We start from the raw sequence: 13,397 nt of genomic DNA, 5'->3' as shown, positions 1-13,397 counted from the left end.
TTATTTTCCAAAGTCCAAGTCTGGACCAATTTTAATTTGGATTGGTGGAATTTGTTTTAAGGAGGAAAGAATAAGTTTTAGAGCCTTTTTTTCAAGTTTCAAATTTCAAGACTTGAATTTTGTAGTACTTTTCCTTAAAACATGGATCCTTGTTTCATGGGAAAGTTGTTGAGAAGTGATATAAAGTCTTTTGGTGGTTGGGGGTCTTTTAAGACTAACAATTACTTATACCTCTTTCCTTCACCTTTTAAGATCTATCATTCACTTTATGTTCTAACAATATATGAAGGTAGGTGAAGAACTTAAAGAATAACAACAACCACACCAAGAACAATAACAACAATCTTCAAGAACAACAACAATTCCAACGGCCAACTCCAATCCACAACAACAAACGGCCAAGTCTCTTTAGTGTTGTGTCTTCGATTTTAACAAGAGATGAAGGTTGTGAAGAACTTCAAGAACAACAACATTCACCAAGAATAACAACAACACTCCTTTCAACAACAACAACCAAATACACGGCCAATCAAGTTTCTCAACAACAATGTCTACCACAACAATGTTCAACAACAATGGGCCAAGCTTATGTTCACAATAACAACATCAAAATACAAGCTCAAATCAAGATTTAGACTCAATGTGTTAGTGAGGAACAAAACTAACACCTAGAGACAACAAAGACAAATAAAAATCTCGGTCAAGACACAACAAAAACACAATTTTTGACCAAGAACACAAAATGGACAGATTATTCTTTTTCTGGAATTTTCAGATTTCAATTTTTTTTTATTTTTTATTTTTGAATTTTCAAGTGAGCTAGTCCAAGATGTGATCTTGTAGAACAAGATCAAGTCATGCTATGATACCAAATGATACGGGATTGACCAAGAACACACAAAACACACACTCAAAACAGTCCACAAGTTCAAGAGAACCGAGGACCCTTTGAGTGACCCTTCTCAGATTCAAGATCTACAACAAAAACACATGTAATGAGGTGATTAACACCTATTTTAAGCAAATAACAAACTAGATTAACAACATGAGAATGAAGAACAAGATGAACTTAACAATGGGAATAACAACAACAACACAAACGGGTACAATACAAGGTACAAATATTACAAGATTGCAAGAATAGAAAGGATAGATAGGGTGACATACACCATCTCGTGAACTAAGAACCTAAGTTTATTCAAGCACCTAGACCCTTAATACAATGATAATAGGAACACCTACTCGCTTCGGTGAGCACAAGAGAGATCTCAACCTCCTCTAGCACTCAACGTTCTAAGCAAGAATGCAACACTAGTGATTCCACCCTAGTATCACCCTAGTTACAAGTTTCGAATTTGTGCCTCAAGGAGAGAGGACTTGTCTTTCAATGTTATACAACATTCATTATCATCAAAGTCTAATGAATGAAACCCTAAAAGGTTCTATTTATAGATATTACAAAAATAGTATGAAATGTCCATAATACCCCTCAAGGGTGAGGTGCCCATCAAGTGCAAGAAGTGGGCTGATTTTGGTGTGTTTAGGCCCTCCTTTACATTTCACTTGTGCACTTCCTTGGACGGATTTATTATGCACTCATTCACGTCCATCCTCGTGGTCGTACTTGTATCACATCCCCCCGTGCAAACACCCCCCCCTCCCCTTACCCCCCCCCCCCCTCTCCCTTTTTGCCCTTATCAACAATTTTTATTCATGAAGACAAAATCATATAAAAATTTGTCTTCCGTAACCTTATAATTCCCAATTCATTCATTGCTAAATCAAATTCTTTGAATACACAATTCAAAAAACATTAAACCTTTACTTTTGAAAAGAAAATAGTTATTCGTGCTACTTTAATCTCATTGAAAACAAGAATGTCAAAATCAAAAACCTCTCAACTACCACACCCTTCTTTTTACATCTCTGCCTCATCATCAAACAAGAAGAAGAAAAAGAAACAAGAAGAAAAAAGAAGATACTAGAAACCCTTTTCCATCTCATTCTTCTCTCGTTTTTCATATCCGTTTCTTATAATTTCTCATAAAAACTTAAGCTTTTTTTATTTATAATTTGGTAATTGGGGTTAGGATTTGGGGGGCTGGTGGTTGTGAATTAGTGGGTTTTTTTTTTTGAAAGAAAAAATTCACGCATTTGTTTTGTTTTTTTTTTTAAAAATGTCACGTCAGCATTAAGAGATGAAATTAATTCACTTTAAAGATGTTAAAGGTAAATAACGCGTGTTAAGTTTAAATGCTAAAATAAGTTGGAGTGACGAGTTTAGACAGATTTCGATGCATTTTCTCTTGAATAAAACATAACTTAGTTATTGATAAAATTGACAGATGTAAGATAATTTTCAATTGATACGAGAAATACGTCATATGTACACAAAAATCGACAAAAGAAATAAATAAAGTTTTCAAAATGCATTTAACACGTATGTTCATAGCTGTAAGAAAATGTACAAGTGCATTTGAGATAGATATGATCTTAAATAATATAAAAACGATAAATGGCTAAACGAACTTAAATAAGCACTTGAAAATAGTAGTAATTAACATTTTACCACTAGACAAAAATTTGTGCCTCCAAAAGAACATGCAACATAAACCACAGAACTCAATAACTACTTTCGATCAATGATTTCTTTTATTAAACATCAACAGCCATAGATTGAGCATCTCTCAACCCGAATATGCTGTCAATAACAGCCAACTCTGTTGTTGTAGTGTCCAAGCCACAAAATGCCGTCCAGTCATTAACGGTCAATCCAGCAGCGATCACATTACTACCCCTATTCACAGTTCCTGTAGCCAGAGGTAATCCATCAAGAGGATCTGAAAGCTCCTCCAAATCTTCAACGGATGTATCAGGATGGACCTGTTGTTCCAAAATAAAGTTTCACAAAAATCAGGAAAAAGAATAATGTCATGCGTCTTGTTGCTCCTGCACCGGTCAACAAGGTGTAGTAGGCAAAATTCACTTTCCATTGTTCGCTCCATTGAGGAAACTTATACTTACCAAGCCCCCAATGTTGGACAAAGAACAATAGCTGCCAACAAGAACATTCCAAGCTATTCTTTGACAAATAACTTTAACGCCAAGAACATCAGCAATAATCTCCTCAGTCAACTGGTAAAAATAATAAAACTAACATGAGCGAGCACAACACAAATATATGCCAAGTAAGTTGGACCATCTATTAGATGACATAGGTAACATTCAGGATCTAACCTACTCCTGAATCTATTTTATCAGGAGGAAAAGGCTATTGTTGAATCTTGATAAATTCAGGCTACAGTTAAATTTCACATACTACTACAATGCCATCCCATTCTATATATGCAGTTTTCCAAAGCAGAATGTGCCTCGTCGACACATTTTACCTCAACAGAATCGGGCAGACTATTCCTCAAGTGTTGAAGTTCTTCAGCCACCGTAAGAGACACAAAAGCAGATGTCAAGTCAAAGAAATAGCAGAGAATGAAAGTAAACGGAAGGTATTTTGACCAAGTTAGAATGACATCACAGTCCCATCAATAAACATGAAACTTTAGAGTGAAAGCTAGACATCATGAACTATAAGGAGCACGTATGAATCAGTTTTGATATGAGCGCGCTTAAATCTTTTTTCCACCTATTATTAATCATTAGAATAAAGAAGTTTGCTATAAGATCTAATAACACATCTTCAATAGAATTGTCACTAGACTATCATTGTAACAGAAGTATACCTGGAAGCATTACACTAGAAGAGACTTTCCTGGATATCATTAATCACACATTGACAATCAATAACGTTAATGTTCCTATCACCAGTACTAAAACGGTTACTCATGTCTTCCTCCAATTCATTTAGCCAATGTTTTCTGATTCGAACACCTCATTCATCCCATGTCAGCCAGGTGGGGTGCGGGGTGGGGATGGGGAGCGCAGCTCATAGAATTGAAATTTCAGATATGCTACATTATAACAATGAGAAGAACTACTCCAAAAAAAAAAAAAAAAATTAAGAATGGAATAAGATTCTGGTTGGGATAATGCTTATTGAGATTAAAATATAAGATGGAAACATTAGCCCAATGAGAATCAAATTTGTTAAGGTTTTGTTAGTGCATATAAATTTATCTGTGGCCTTCCACTTCCAGTTCCAAAACTGTTGCACGGGTTCATGGACAGCAATGTTGCCGAGTGCAAACCAACCACTAATGAAATTGTTTTCTTCTATTGCACGTACTCTGTCATTGTAAGTTCAATTCATATCCGTCCCTGACATAGATAAGTATTCCAAACGCTCTATTTGAACACAAGTGACTATAATGGCATATGTTTGCATGATCAACAATTATTGCACTGTATAAATTACCATCATTTTGAATTTCAATATTAAAAGATAAGTATGCTTCACTCCTTGACTAATCCCGGATTCAACATTGGTAAAAAATTATTAACATTGGATGTGCATAGTTAAATTAGTCCAATGTATGATGGATCTTATCATCACAAACGAAAACTAAACGCTAAAACTAAAATGCATAATGGTAGAGCGAATTCTGTTATTACCTTGGGGTGTAGTAGTGTAAGGCAAAGAAGCCCGTTTTTGTTTCCTGCCGAAAATTGAAAGTTGGAAGCTTAGTTCTTACAGAATAATCAGAGGGCAAAAGGGCCTTAGAGTTCCAGAATATAGTTCAAATAGTTGTTGAATACCAGCACAAAGTCTTCCCACTGACCAGCTTCCATTAATGGATGTTTGAATCACTTGAAAGCCTGGAATATGTGCTAATTCATCCTCAAATGTACTGGAAAAAAAGCACAAAAGTTACCATTGTAGAAACGGGATTGTCAACTTTCCTATAATCAGGGAAAGTTAACAAGAAAGACACATTATTTATCTTTAATCTTTCTATACCTCCCCTGTTTAATTATTTATATTCCCTTCATGTCTATGTTTTTCATCATTCCGCATTAGGACTTCTAAAAGTTCAGCTTTCATTTGCACATATCAAGGGGTTCAAACGCAGGAAGCAAAAAAAAAAATAATTAAAAACCTGTTGTGAATGGGTCTCGAACCCAAGACACCCTAAGGCCCTCTGCATGAAAGTTTGCACCCGTTTGCCACTAAACCAAGTTTTTTGCTTTTGTCAAGGGGGTTCAATTTAATATATATATATATATACATAGAAAAAAAGACTTCGTATATATATACAGTATAATTTTTTGACGAAGGGGGCTCGGATGAACCCCTGGAGTCCACGGGGCTCCGCCCCTGACACCAAGGATGTGACCTAGTGGTGAATGAAGTAGGTTGACAACCATGAGGTCTCGGGTTCAAATCTCAGTATAGACAAAAAACACAAGCTGATTTCTTCTCACCTGTCCTAAGTCTTAGTGGATACCGTTATCTAATACCTATTATTAGTGGGAGGTGGCATTAGTCGAGGTGCATGTAACGCTTGACACAAACACTACAATTAATGTAAAAAGAAAAACAATATACCTGTCGAACTTTTGAGAACCCACAATACCAACTAAGCAGTATGCATTAGTCAGTTTGGAATAAACTCCAATATCACAAGAACTGTCAAATTGCAGCCCTACAATTTTAAAAAAGGAACCTTTACACACACACAAAAAAAATAATTCAACAAAATATCAGAATGAGACAGTCTTATGTAACTCACTAGTGGCCATGACTAGCTGAAAAGGACACAACTGCTGCACCTTTGGCCTTTGGAAGATTCTGCCAACATACAATGTAAGAAAAAAAACAGAAACAACTTCAACAATTAGTATTCTTGTTCATTAGGAATTATAATACATAAATTTAATTTAAAATTTTCTAAAACTAAAAATCTTTTGGAATGCAAAGGAAAAAAAAAAACAAGGAAAACTTACAGAGAGAGGCGCTTAGCGGCTCTGCAGTCACTTTTGCAAGTGAAATATAATCAATATATAGGTCAAATTTTTTGTAATATAGTTTTTTTTTTTAAAATTACTTTTACATATATGTACCATTTACAAATTATTTCAATTAAAAAGGTATATACCACAAAGTTTGGAATTTCCAATTCCCGTTATATACTCGGTAATAGTTGTATATAGCCGTAACTGGTATTATAGTATACAACATGTTACAATATATATATATGCGTAGATTGTAAATCTAAATAAGTATAAAATATACTAGCAATATTTTTTAGAATGAATATTAGAAGATCGCAATACAATTTCGAGATATTCAAAAGTATAATAATACAATGAAGATCAAATACTCGGATCACATATTAAGCTAAACAAAAATTTGGTTTCTTGGGCTCCAAGTCTCTTATTTAATTTTGCATAACCTTCCATGGGTAGATATGTAAGGATTTTATGCAAATACACAATATGTATGTGTTATATTCCCTCCGTCTCAAATTACCCATCCCAAATTCTCTAATTTGATTTCTTATTTTACTTATTTTTTTTTCATTAATCATTAATCAAGAAGAGATAAAAAAAAATTTCATGTTTTACCCTTTGCATTAATTACTTTTTTTTCAAATTAAAATATAAACATCGTTTAATAGAGGTACTATGGTAAACTAGCCATGCTATTAATTTTTTTCTTAATCAATGTGTCATCTCAATTTTGAACGGGTAATTTGAGAAGGAGGGAGCAGCTTTTCTGCAACTTCAGTTATACAATTTGTATCCGCTTGAGATGCTCTTACTCATGATACAACAATTATAATTATGTTTAGTAAATAACTAAATATGCAAATTGTAGCTACCATAAGTCAGTCATCTTAGGTGTATAAAGATTAAATGGTAGTAATTATGAGTATATATTTAATTTTACACACACTTAACACAATTGAAAATTGTTTTTACATTTCCTTCGTTGATTTTTTGTCTTCGCCATTGCCACTGATAACTACATTTTGTAATCATGCTAAAAAAATATAGTTAATTATGAAATTTTCTCTTTCAAAATGTTGATATTTATTTTGATATTTTAATATTTTTTCAATCTTTGTACAAATTTCTGACTCCCATGCACTTCAAGATGATGGAAGTGACATAGTTTTGGACGGTCATAATTTTATGAATTGATTTCACCAAAACTTACTTGCATAGCATTTGCGGGGTTCACTTCCAAAAAAAAAAAAGAAAAAAAGTAGTCACAACCACAACATTATGCACTTTTTGGTTTTGCTTTCACGTAATTGTACTATAATCAAACCTTATGCCATAATTGGTTATCCATATATATTTGTTGTTGTATTTTCAACTAAAATTGAAGGGTCTAATGGAATGGGCTAAAGTTATACGACATTCTTGAATTAATTATTATGCCTTTTTTGGCAAATACCAAAAGTTTGATGTATCATAATCGTGGTTTTAATGAATCACCAGACTACCGTTACGCGTCTATGGTGTGACCAAAGTTCCAAGAAGTGGACAACTATGTGTTAATCGTTGGGTTGGGTTTCGTTTGTGTACCAACAGTCTTATATTGACAATTAAAAAAAAAAAGTACTCCCTCGCCCTCTGTTTAAAAGAGAATGACCTATTTTGATTTGACATAAATTTTAAAAAAATAAAAAAAAGTTTGAATCTTATGACCTCAAATTAAAGTTGTGTCAAATGTATCAAAATGTCCTTTAATCTTGTGATCTAAACATGTCAGGTGGAAAGTTGAAATTAAAGTATTGCCAAAAAATGAAAGAGATCATTCTTTTTTAGACAAACTAAAAAGAAAAGTAGGTCATTCTTTTTTAAATGGAGGAAGTACTTTCATTGTGTGGAAATTTCTGAAAAAAATTGACTTGACCTAAATTATGTAGAGATAATATCACATTATATTAGTGGAGCAGTTTTGAGAGAGGAAGAAGGACTTGCACATGGTGTTTATTGATCTAGAGAAGGCTTATGACAGAGTTCCCAGGGAAATTCTGTGGAGGTGCTTGGAGGCTAGAGGGGTGCCCGTGGCGTACACTCGTGTGAGGACGGTAGGAGGAGATTCGGAGCACTTCACAGTTTTGATAGGGTTGCACCAGGGATCGACTCTTAGCCCATTTCTATTTGCTTTGGTGATGGATGTTTTGACGCGACATATTCAAGGGGAGGTGCCTTGGTGTATGTTATTTGCAGATGATGTGGTTCTGATCGACGAGACTCGGGGTGGAGTTAATGATAAGTTGGAAATTTGGAGATAGACGCTTGAATCTAAAGGTCTTCGGTTAAGTAGAACCAAGACGGAGTACTTGGAGTGTAAGTTCAGTGATATATCGCAAGAAGATGGAGTGGTTATGAAGCTAGACTCTCAGGCCATCCAGAAGAGGGAGAGTTTAAAGTATCTGGGGTCTATAATTCAGGGTAATGGTGAGATTAACGAGGATGTCACGCATCGTATTGGGACAGGGTGGTTGAAGTGGAGGCTCGCTTCGGGAGTCCTTTGTGATAAGAAAGTGCCCCCGAAGCTTAAAGGTAAGTTCTACAGAGTGGTAGTCCGAACGGCTATATTGTATGGAGCGGAATGTTGGCCAGTTAAGAACTCCCACATCCAAAAGGTGAAGGTGGTGGAGATGCGAATGTTGCAATGGATGTGTGGACATACCAGAAAAGATAGGATGAGAAATGAGAGTATTAGGGAGAAGGTGGGAGTTGCTTCGGTGGAAGATAAGTTGCGAGAAGTGAGGCTACGTTGGTTCGGGCATGTGATGAGGACTAATGCTCCAGTGTGGAGGTGTGAGACTTTGGCTAGAGATGATTTTAGGCGGGCTAGAGGTAGACCGAAGAAATATTGGAGGAAGGTGATTAGGCATGATATGGAGCGATTACAACTAACACATGACATGACCCTTGATAGGAAGGTGTGGAGGATGCGAATTAGGGTAGAGGGTTAGGGGATGGGAGCGCGAAGATAGTAATAAGGGACCGCTCCTTTGGGTTTGAAGTTTCTGGTTCGTAGTGTTGTGGCTGTAGTTGAGGATAATGGTGTTGGCTTTTTTGCATTCCGTACTAGTTTATTATACACTTATTTTTGTATTTGTTATACTGTTAGTTTGTTTTGTGTACCATACTAATTTATGTGCGCTTACTTTTTATATTTGTTATACTGTTATTGGTCCTAAGCCGGGGACCTATCGAAAATAGGCTCTCTACTTCTCTTGAGATAGTGGTATGGTCTGCGTATACTCTACCCTCCTCAGACCCCACTAAGTGAAAATACACTGGGTATGTTGTTATTATATCTCATACCAAGGAACTCCGAAAAGTATCTTTGAACTATTTAGTCTGAGTAGATTGATCTGAGATTACCTCAGAAAGACTCCTCTCTCCTTTTAGAAGATAAAAAGGGTGGTTTTGCTGACTCCCACGGACCTACTACTCTGGGAAGGACGCCATTATGAACCATTATTACTTTAATCGTTTTTAAAGCATAATTAGTGCAATTTATGATACATTTACAGAACAAAGTACTCAACAACCATCATTATTCATTACATTGACTTCCAACGTTAACAAAGTTAGGCCTGTTTAATTATGACCACTAATTAAGCCATTAGCTCTCACCGAGAAGCTAATCAATAAATAATCCCTTTCATTTTCTGCGAATCGAATTGCATGAACTTAAACTAATATTTTAAGATTAACTTTTTAACCATATTAATATGAGAAGGATTACGACTTTAATAATTTAAAAACATTTAAATTTAAAATTTAAAATATTGAAAAATCATCCTCACATTTAGATACTGAATTCACTCTCTGCAAACCACCAAAATAGCAATCCAGTTGGGACTACAATAATCACCGATTTAAATAAGGTCGCCGGCGTTTCTGCGGCGTAGCGTGCTCAGATAATTTGATACAAATAAAGAGGCCTTTCCGCTTAATAAAAGTAAGGTCAACCACCTTTTAAACTAAAGCATTTGTCTCGAGAAATAAAAATGATATATAAAAATAGTACTAGTAATAGAAGATGATCAAATGAGAAGAATAATACAACCAGCACAGAAATGGCTGCTTCATCTCACAAAAATAATAAAGAGGTCAAATGTATTTGGTACGGAATATAAAAGCCGCCCCTAAAATTTTATTCACAAGACTGCTTTTCTAAGCCATCCCTCATTTGACCTTAACAACATTCCTCTTCAAAATATAACGAGATACCAAACAAATTGGCCGTCCAATGGATAATCACAAACTAATTTAGGGTGACTTTCCAATTGGTCGTACATTCAATTCAATTGATTATTTAGAAGTCAATTAGGATAGGAATTTCTCTGTCTGCTGTGTAAGATAGATTATACATCTCATTTCATTTTTTTTTTACATAATCGAAGGAAAAGTTTACAGCTGAAATACAGCAAAGAGCATTAAAGGAATAGCATGGAATGACACAAAATGAGAATAAAAAAAACACGTGTCAGGGATTTGAGCCTATCTGGAACAACAAGAAAGTTGATAATTTAGCTGGCAAAAAATGGTTTGAATTCAACTGAAATTTGCAGCTCTCGTCCAGCCAAATCACAGCTCATTTCCCTACAATGGATAACACAGAGAGCATGTGAACCGTTACCCTAAGAACCCTACATTTCATTATTGTAATTAACGCAAATTAGCATGTACAATGCACCATTCCCATTTATAAACAATTAATAATTAATCCTATATCAGTAATCAGTGCCTATACACGAGCTAACACGAGAATTGGTTTAGTAGGTCATTATTTTCTTTAGGTTTATGTCCTTCTTACAAGAGATGTTCATTCTTACAATTAAAAATCCGAAAAGGTCGTTTTCTTAATTTTTTAATTCCTCCGAGGTAGTAACAACCATCTCCTTTAGGAAGCTGCTTGGTAATAAGAAACAATAATGACCAACGTGGTAAGGAGGAGAAATATAGCATACCAGATTTGTATGGAAGCTGCAGCACATCAGGCATTAACATAGTCCATACCACCATTGCGCTGACGTTTGTTGGATCTTGAAAAGCAGCATATCTGAGTCCATGATTTCTTCTTCTTCTTCGCAGGTTGCGTCTTCACATCTCTATTGGCAACCAGATCAGCCATATATTGAACAACAGCCTGAGGATCAGAGCAACTAAACATTAGTGATTCAATTATCTTAAACAACAAATACTAATAGTTAATCACAATGGTAAAATGAAATACATAAAATTAAACCTGTGCTCCCTTCTCAATGATGTTTCCTGGTGGCACTTCCAAGGGATTTCCATCAGTTCTAAGGACGCGCAAACTTGACAGCATCCTAAATGAGTCTGGAAGAACTCGTATCTGGTTGTTACTCATGTCCAATTCTTCAAGCAACTCAAGGTTCCCAATGGACCTTGGTAGTGATCTCAGGTCTGCAAAATTGTTGCTAATGTTCAGCTTTACCAGTTTAGTAGCAAAGCACAAGCTCTCGGGCACTGCTTCAATTTCGTTGAAACTAACATTGAGCTCTTTCAAACTTGTAAGGGATGACATAGTCGTAGGCAATTGTTTGATGTTATTGTACCGTGCAGTCAGAATCTCCAACGACTCAATTCGTCCCACTGCTTCAGGAAGAGCTTTAAGACGATTATAATCAGCATGAAGCTCTTTGAGCGAAGTGCATTGACCAATAGTGTGAGGAAGTTCCTCAAGGTTATTACTTTCCACAATCAATTTCTTAAGACTTACTAACGAGCCAATAGTCTCAGGGAGTACTGATAGAGCGTTAGTGCTCAAATCAAGTTCTTGAAGGTGAACTAGCCTAGCAAAACTCGCAGGCAACAACTTCAAGTTATTTCCACTGAGATCAAGATACACCAAATTAAGAAGATCTCCAATGGAATCGGGCAGTTGAACAATTTTGTTCGAGTGCAAATCTAGCTTTTGCAATGACGAAAGCCCCCCTATGGTGGTGGGTAGGACAGTAATTCGATTCTCAGACAGATCCAAAGTGACCAAACTTGACAGCTTCCCTATAGAATCTGGAATCCATTCTACTTGGTCGGACAACTTACTCCGAAGGATAAGTTCTCGACTTCCTTTTTTCGATGACACTTCAATCATACTAGCAAGCTTAATCAAACTCAATTTCTCACCATCTTGACCTATAAACAAAGAAACCAGGGCCCTTCTTGATCAAAAATACGAACTTTGAATCAAACACAACAAAACAATTAACTTACACAATCAAATTCACTAAAAATGCATGATAAAATATGGTGCAGTGTAGCATACCACTCATAGTTGCTGCCTTTAAGGTGGAATCAACAATCTTAGGCCCTGATGAAGCATCCCCCGCTCGAAGACCAACACCAATTCCATCCACAAGAAACGTGGTTTTTGCCCTGTTCAAGTAACTGTCATCTCTACTACACATTTCAGAAGCTTTAACTGGCTCTTTCGCGTTATAAAAGCTCGACGAAATCGCTGTTGTTGTTGTAGTTGCTGGAGAATTTAAACTGCTGCTACCGGTGAAAGAATCTGAATTTGCCAAAGATAAACCATTGGAAGAAGCAGATGGGGTTGCATTCGCCTGAGAATTAGAAGGCAAACATTTCGTAGCTCTCTGAATCAAATCGTCGAACACACTGTGAACATTCTCAAGATCTAAAAGCTTCAAAGCTTCCCTCTTTTGCTCTTTACTCTGAAAAAGAGCCGCGTTCTTCTGCATCTCTTGCAAAATATTAAACAGTTCTTCAGGAACACCTTTCCGTTTATTTTGCCTCGATATAGCATCAAGTTTCAACTGATCCTCTTTCTCCAAATTCCCAATTAAATCTCTTGATGCTTCAACCTCCTCTATCGATGGCCTTGTCGGTAAAGATCCATGAATTCTCATAATTTCTGAAACAATCTCATCAATCGACATTCCCGACGAACCCATTTTCAATAATTCCCTGAAATTCCTCGAAAACAAGAAACACCCACAGCAATTTAATTTAATTCAATATACTAAATACAATACAACTCCTAAAAAGGAAAAAAAAAACGCAGATCAAGAAAATGAAAACCGCACTATTTCTACAAGTTTCTAGAAAGCGCCAATCAACGATGACAACAAATTCAAACCTTTACCCACATGAGGACATGCAAAGTAAAGCTTATTTTTCGCCGTATTTTCCTATATGCAGAACAACTCTTTTCTAAACACGGAAAAAACACTCATATTTAAAAAAAAAATAAAAAAAAATAACCACTTATATATGGAAATAAAATTCACTCACACTATTCAGTGGCTTTTCTGTAAATGAACAACGTTTCAGAAAGTGTACGTGAGAGCTGGAGAACTCGCAGAAGAAGGAAAGAAGAGAAAGGATGAGTTATCTAAGAGAGAAAAATGAGTCTTGTTTGTTCAGTTTTGTGGAAAATCCAACGACATCCATCGTGGTATGGCAATTTATTTATA

General features: G+C 35.7%; 1 protein-coding gene and 1 pseudogene across 1 annotated transcript; both read right to left on the bottom strand.

Annotated features, from left to right (window-relative positions):
• Positions 1 to 2,516: 2,516 nt before the first annotated feature.
• LOC107858261 lies at positions 2,517 to 10,983 on the bottom strand (annotated as a pseudogene).
• On the bottom strand, positions 10,574 to 13,397 carry LOC107859756 (plant intracellular Ras-group-related LRR protein 4). The gene is made up of 4 exons (XM_016704851.2): positions 13,216 to 13,397; positions 12,227 to 12,888; positions 11,183 to 12,096; positions 10,574 to 11,083 (listed from the first exon to the last, which is right to left on the bottom strand). The coding sequence occupies exons 2-4, from the start codon at positions 12,873 to 12,875 to the stop codon at positions 10,931 to 10,933; spliced, it is 1,716 nt and encodes a 571-aa protein (XP_016560337.1). The 5' UTR covers positions 12,876 to 12,888; positions 13,216 to 13,397; the 3' UTR covers positions 10,574 to 10,930.

This window comes from Capsicum annuum, chromosome 2 (assembly GCF_002878395.1).
Source record: "Capsicum annuum cultivar UCD-10X-F1 chromosome 2, UCD10Xv1.1, whole genome shotgun sequence".
Lineage (NCBI taxonomy): Eukaryota > Viridiplantae > Streptophyta > Magnoliopsida > Solanales > Solanaceae > Capsicum > Capsicum annuum.
Note: the sequence above shows the minus strand (reverse complement) of the source record. Positions and strands in the feature narration are given on the sequence as shown.